The following is a 7214-nucleotide window of genomic DNA, read 5'->3' on the forward strand; positions in this document are numbered from 1 at the left end:
GTGGCCGGTTTGGGTCAGGGAGAGCTTAAAGAAAGGAACTCATTGGGAAGCTGTGCTCAACTCACTTCCATGTGTGCTGGGAAGCCTGGACCAGCCTGAAAGGTCAAGGTTAATCCTCAGCAAGAGTCTTCTGCTGCTTAGTGCCCAGTTCCTGAACCTTCTGCTGCCCTTGGGAGTGAGGCATTTCTTAAGGGATACCAGGCCTAGGGTATTATATGAGGTTAAGTAGACTGCAAAATCTGGAACTCCTTTTGTAAAGAAAAGAAAGCAGTGGGAGTGGGTTTAATTTACTGACTTTGACACATTCATTAAAGGTTTGTTCCTAGGATTTTCCCCTCTCCTTCTTATTCTTGGGTTAGCCAAGGGTGTGTTTTTTAATCAAGTAAATACTGAATAATAAAGCCTTTGCTACAGCAGTCTTTTTAAACCAGGAGAAACTCTTTTACCATTTTGTAAACGAAGTTGTTTTGAAATGTGGGTGAAACCAGGAAGTGAGTCTGAGCTCTTCTCCCCTATTTTCTTGATCCATTTCGCTGGTCCTCTAAATATGGGGTTCATTATGAAGAATTTTGCTGCCATAGAGTCAGCATGGACTGCATGGTGATTAAAAGTGCACATTTAAGACATGGGTTTAAATTGAGGATTAGAAACTTTGGCCAAGTTAACTTAACCCCCTACACCACACTTTTCTCATCTATTAAATGGGGGAAAATAATTATACCTTCCTCATGGAGTTGTTAGGTTTAATTGAGGAAATTCATGGAAAATACTTAGCACACTTCCTGGCATGCCATATGCTCTCATAATTGTTAACTACTGTTATTCTGTTCACATTCAAGCCTTTCCTCATGGAGCCTGGGTGGGAGTTTCAAGTCATGAAAAAGAGGAGGCTTGCTAATTTTGAAGTTAGAAGAATTCAGAGGATGCACAAATTATCTGGTGACTAGCATCTAGAAAATGACTTTCATCTCCTTTGGTAAATATCTGGGCTGGCCAACCTGAGAGGGGAGTTGAGTGTCACAGTGGCACCATATTTTTAGTGCATTTACATCTTAGAGAATGCCTCCACGCATCGCTTCTCGGCCTTTTGGCTAAGATCAAGTGCAGAATGCCTCCACGCGAATTTAATTAACTTCACTAAATTTCGTGTCCATACATTCACATTAAAATAATGTTAACTCAGGGTCTGTAGAGACAAGGAAAAGATAAGGCGGACACGGTAGATGGGCTCTTTCCTTTCCTGCAGATAGCGCTGCTGAGGAAGGGAAGCTCTTGTCCTGTATTAGACTCAGAGATCATCACGTGGATTTATCTGTCAAGACTTCACCAGGACTTGCTCTAATCTGTCAAGAGCTCAAAGCAGAGTTTGATTCTGTGTGGGTCTACCCAGTGGAAAGAAGCATTAGTGGCACCCGTTAGTAGTTGCTTTGTGGTTGACAGAACATCAGCAGTACCTGCTGTCAGAACTCCCTAGAGGCACAGTGGTAGGGACTATGATTTCTCCAATGCAGAAGTTGGACACTGATTTTTGATGCACTCAAGCATGACCATTTGATGTGCTGTTTAATTTCTCTATTGCCGCATGTGCACACATAGATTTTGTCAGTCTTGTTTATAGGATCCAACTTTTGAGGAATTTTAGGTCCCGTGGATGTTAAAAAACTAAACCAATGGCTTTCTCTTAAAAAAAAAAACAACCTCCGGGTAAAATTTTTCTTTGAATCCTGAGGTCTATAGCTTTAGATTATGTGGATTATATTCAGTTATATGATTCCCTTCTTCTCTTAAAGCACTGTAGGATATTTTGAGTCACTGAATTTTAAAAAAGAGAAATATCATTTGGTTCTGAAAATTTACTTGAGAATCTCATGGTGTCCCAGGGCAACTACTGAGTTATCATTAGACACCACAAAACTAGGGGGCAGACTCAGAAGATGAAAATTAACTGAGACCTTGGTTCTTACCTATAAAACTGCCGCTTTCGTTGACTTGCCAGTTGCCTTTCATTTCATCTCCCCCTTGAGCCATAAGTTTGGGTTATTGTTTCAGATGGAAAGCTGGGTTCTAAAATGCTTTTTCTCCCTCCTTCTCTCCTCTTCCCCAACCTTGCCTGCACCGTCTCTAGCGCTGAGGATGAAAATAAAAGAAGTGAAAAAAGAAAATGGCGACAAAAAGATTGTCCCCAAGAAGAAGAAGCCTCTGAAGCTGGGACCCATCAAGAAGAAGGAACTGAAGAAGCTTGTCCTATACCTGAAGAATGGGGCTGACTGCCCCTGCCACCAGCTGGACAACCTGAGCCACCATTTTCTCATCATGGGCCGGAAGGTGAAGAGCCAGTACTTGCTGACGGCAATCCACAAGTGGGACAAGAAAAACAAGGAATTCAAAAACTTCATGAAGAAAATGAAAAATCATGAATGCCCCACTTTTCAATCAGTCTTTAAGTGATTCTCCCTGGGTGGGTGGGGAGGGAGCTGTGGGTTGGGGTGAGGGGCGGGGCTGAGCATACAACCCTAGAGCCTGGAGGTCTGTGCTCACTGCCCCTTCAGTTGGTAGAGGACATTGTAATCCAGCTGGCTTTGCTCTGGCAGCTTTCCCACTCCTTCCCCTCCATAGCCACACTCTAGACCCCAGTACCGCCAGTATTTAAAGCTGCATACCCAGGTAAGGAAAACCATTTAGATTAGGAAGTCTTTTAGGATCTACAGTGTGGAACAGCACATCGCTGAGGAAAAGTAGGTGCAAACCATTTCAACCAGAGACAGCCACTAAAAAAGAAAATTTTGCCAGTAAAAAACAAACAAAACCCCCAACCAAAAAGCATTGGGAAAAAAGTGAGAGACAGCAGCAAAAAAACTAAGTTCTGCAACTTTCTTTGTGTGGTCACAAATTGCTTGTGGATCTATTAGCTAATCCATGCCTTTGATGTGCTGCTTTCAGTTCCAGAAACTTCTGTCTCTGTCCACCTTATGCAGAAACAAACACACACCACACTTACAACTGAAGATCAATGCCAGAAAATTAAGTGCAGGGAAGAAAAGCACCAGGACAGTATGTAATGGTAAAAACACAGGGAGGTCATCTCTGCTCTGCCTCTCCACGTGATTGTCTTTTGATCTGAATCAGCTAGTCTCAGGTGCCATGGAAGTGGCAGTGAACATCAGCCTTGGTGCGTGATCTAGCCTCCAGACATGTGGAGGGCAGCATGTGCCTGCCTTTGTGTGAGGAAAAGGAAACACCGTGGGCACCAAACCCACGGCATGAGAGGGACGATGATTTTCAGACTGAGAAGGCAATGGTTAGTGGTTTTCAAAGAACATAAAGAGAAAACAAAGAAAAAAATATTAGGAATAGCCCAGCAAATTGCGAGTCAGTGTGAATTGTAATTGGTTGAAGAGCTTAGTGTTCTGATTTCATCCGTTTGCTCATTTCACTTTTGTTTCTGTTTTTATTTCTGTTTTGTTTTGTTTTTTTTTTAGAGAACAACAAAAACTGTGTTTACTTTTCAATGTTTAAAAAAAAGTCAACATTAACATTTGAAAGACGTACTGGGCTGAGGGTCCATGCATTTGAGGCTACTTTCTAGCAGAGCTGCTCTCTCACGGGGCATTTGGGGTGGGAAGTGGATTTGCCTGAGAGCAAACCTTGTGGTCCTCTTTCCTGAGGAGTTCTGGGTTGTCCTGGCCACAACACAGTGCTGGTCAGAACTCACAGTGCTTCCCATGCCTTTATTTCCTGTGAAGAAGTGGATTCCCTTAAACTTGATTGCCTATAGATCAAAGAAATTCAGAACAGCCAGATTGCCTGTCCTCCTTGTACTTAAAAAAAATTTTTTTTTTAAATTTCTGCAGAGGGAGAGTTAAGTAAAAAATGTCTCCATCTAAGGAGAGAGTTTCAAAGACAACACACATCTCTACAGGTTTCCCTGAGTGCCCGAAGATGTTTCTTAAAACCCTTGTGTTTAATAAGTGATGTACATAAGCTCATTCACAGAAGCAACTTTACTCCTGTTCAGTGTATAGGAAGTCATTCTAAGCAATTAATGTGAATTTGTTCCTCAAGCCTGATTCTTAATTCTCTGTAACACCTGAAGATGGTGAACTAGTGGTTGTCCCTCCGGATGAATGTTTATACCCAATCCAGAAGCTGCAGTGAGGCTGGGAAGTGTCACCCCCATGGCCCTGGACTGACACAGAAACAGTGGAAGATTCTGTTAACTTCTGAAGACTCCAGTCTGAAAATTAGCATACCAACTCATTACCTACCTGAGGGTGATCCTGATATAATTAACCTCTCACCATTAGTGATCTTGTTATTTTAACACTTTTGTTTTTTGGTTCTCTCTGACCTTTAATCATAAAGTGTTGGGGATCTTAAGTGATTTGCCTGTAATTTTGGATGATTTTCTTTTAAATGTGTATATACATTAGTTAATTAGAAATATTCTACTTTACTATTGTTAACTGAAATTCAGAACAATTTCATGAGTGCATGGATCTGGGCCTTAGTTTTGGTTGATTAACTCATGAGTTCATTGCTTATATGTATCTGCTCATTTTGACAGAGCATCATGCAACAGGCTTCTGCCCAAAGCTGGGCCTTGGGAAGGGTTTTGTGTGGGGTATTAGCTGTTACAGCAGAAAGAGTACGGAAGATTAGGCGGCCGTGCTGCGCAGCTGTCTACATGGGAATCCTCAGACAGGAAGTGACATTTTCAGAATGAGTTCAAAATAAATTGGAAATGTGAACTGCAGCTGCACGTTTTACCCCAACCATATGGTCCCAGGACTTTTGAATTTGACTGTGGATTTGAGATACACACTCTTTGTCTACAACACACCAGCAATTTGAGGATGCAAAAGGAGGCTGTGGGCTCAAAACTGCCTTCTTACCACAAACCTTTGTTGAGAAACAACAAACCATTGGTAGAACAGAACCAGTGTATAGACTATTGGCTTGGTCATCGGTTTCTAATAGAGGAGGTCTGTATGTGATTATAACTATTGCTAGTTCAAAGGTCATATTTGTAAAGGTGAGAAGTAATCCTGCTGGGTAGGATCCTGTGAAGTCATGGCAGAGCTCAGTTTAGTCTTCAAAGATAACTCGTTCTCTCAGAAGATAGAAAGTGAGAACCCCAAGAACACTTCACCTTTAGAATATCCCATGTGACACTTGGCTCCTGGTCCTGGTGCATTAGCACCAAGGGCTTTTGGAGGCAGAATCCTGTCAGAGCTCCAGTTTTCACTTGGATGTGTTGATTACAGACCCACATGCTCAGAGCTAGAATGTATATTTCTCATCAGACTCCAATTAAATCGTTGCTCTGTTGCAACTCCACAGCTGTCTCTGAAGTGCACCTTTGGGTAACTCCCACAGAATAACGTAGTGGCCATTCCGATCTGTCACCAGCGGATACATAGGGCACAGGTGAAATTCCCGTTTCCCCTAGTCCCCTCACATAGAGTCTAAATCTTTTACAAAAGCTTTGAATACTGTGAAATGTTTTACATTCCATTTCATTTGTGTTGTTGTTTTAACTGCATTTTACCAGATGTTTTGATGTTATCACTTATGTTAATAGTAATTCCCGTATGTGTTCATTTTACTTTCATGCTTTTCCTGCCATGTATCAATATTCACTTGACTAAAATCACTCAATTAATCAATGATAATGTGAGTTGTGTCTTTCCCCCCACCGTCCCCAGTGATAGACCACTCACTCTCTTCCACTGCACATACATCCCCCTGCTTGAGTTTCTTCAGTGATGTTTTCTTGTCCTGGTTTTACAACTTGCAAATGATAACTGGGCCTGGGTGGGCTGGAGGAGCACCTGGGAGGCACTGCCTGATACCTTCACCCCCATCCCACAGTGATCATCTGCTCCTGTGAATAACTTCCAGAAGCGTTTCTCCCAGCTGTGTGTGTTTCAGACCAGAGAAAAGGTTAAATACTTGTTCTACAAAGACTGTGTTTTCAATGCTGCTGTTCTTTTCCATGTTTTTGGTTTCAGATGCCTTTTCCCTTCAGCTAATTCTGGTTAAAATTACCAACTAAAATTTGAAAACTCTCTGGGATCTGGGGTCTTAGACCCACACGAGATCTTAGAGGGAACCATGTCCAACTGTTTAATATACAGATGGAGAAGGTGATAGGGGAAGATGGCTGGGGTTTCATAAGGAGTTTGGGGGTCCCAGGTCAATGGTGTTGCTAGAACCAGAACCCAGGGCTCCTACGGGCTAGACATGTGGGAACGACATCTGAGTTACTGTCCAGCTTCTCTTTGGACCCCAAGTGTGGCACTTACTGAGCCCAAGCTGTTTCATATTAGGTTATATGCCTGTTGCCCAAGGGATTCCTCAGGGTGACTTTTAATTCTGTAAGCAATTACGGTGACAACTTCATTTGATGTCATTGCCTGATTAACAGGGCACTTCCAAACCTCAGACAACTGGCAATTTTACCCAGAAGTGAGCAAATACTGCTGGGTCACCCAAAACCACACCTAAGCACAAAGACACTATTTCTCAGGCATGGTAGGAGGACTTAGGAAAATTCCATTAAAGTTGTGCTCTAGTATCTAAAGATCTTCCCATACGAATGTACATGACTGGTGAACTAGTGATATGCTAGCCAGGTCAAGGCCAATATTGGCATTTTTCCTTTGTATTCCCTGTGGTTAATGAAAAGGAAAATCTCTTTTAGGTTGGGTAGCATGTCTTTGTGACCCCGCTGAAGCCCCATCACTGTGACCCATGATTTCCCACTGCTGTTTTGAATTTTTTTTAACATATCAGCAAAAAGATGCTGAAGTATGTACAAAGGCATCTTGGCTTGTGCTGCTGGAGTCACCCTGGAGTGTGGGGTACCCAAGGGTCAGGACTACTTGAGCCTTGTGCCTAAGACATGCTGCTAGCACCAAGATTGGCAGCCTTGACCTCAACTCTGTAACATCCACATCTCTTCAGGGAATTGTACAGGTGCTCTCCTACTCAGGGGCAGAAAGAGATGAAGGGTCACAATGTTATCCAAGTTAGGTTGCTCTTACTTCTTAAGTTATTTATTTATTTGTTTATTTATTTATTTATTTATTTATTGAGAGAGAGCACAAACAGGGGAGTGGCAGACAGAGAAGGAGAGAGAGAGAGAGAGAGAGAGAGAGAGAGAGAGAATCCCAAGCAGGCTCCATGCTGACAGCAGGGCTCAAACTTACAAA

General features: G+C 42.4%; 1 protein-coding gene and 1 pseudogene across 1 annotated transcript in view; both read left to right on the forward strand.

Moving 5' to 3' along the window:
* The window catches only part of SFRP1 (secreted frizzled related protein 1), a 40825-nt gene extending 38376 nt beyond the window's left edge, over nucleotides 1–2449 (forward strand). Inside the window, exon 3 of the mRNA XM_047856569.1 lies at nucleotides 2126–2449. Within this exon, the coding sequence (XP_047712525.1) occupies nucleotides 2126–2448 (323 nt within the window). The 3' untranslated portion in view covers nucleotide 2449. The remainder of the gene's footprint in view (nucleotides 1–2125) is intronic.
* Nucleotides 1072–1273, forward strand: LOC125165113 (uncharacterized; annotated as a pseudogene).
* Nucleotides 2450–7214: the final 4765 nt, after the last annotated feature.

This window comes from Prionailurus viverrinus, chromosome B1 (assembly GCF_022837055.1).
Source record: "Prionailurus viverrinus isolate Anna chromosome B1, UM_Priviv_1.0, whole genome shotgun sequence".
NCBI lineage: Eukaryota > Metazoa > Chordata > Mammalia > Carnivora > Felidae > Prionailurus > Prionailurus viverrinus.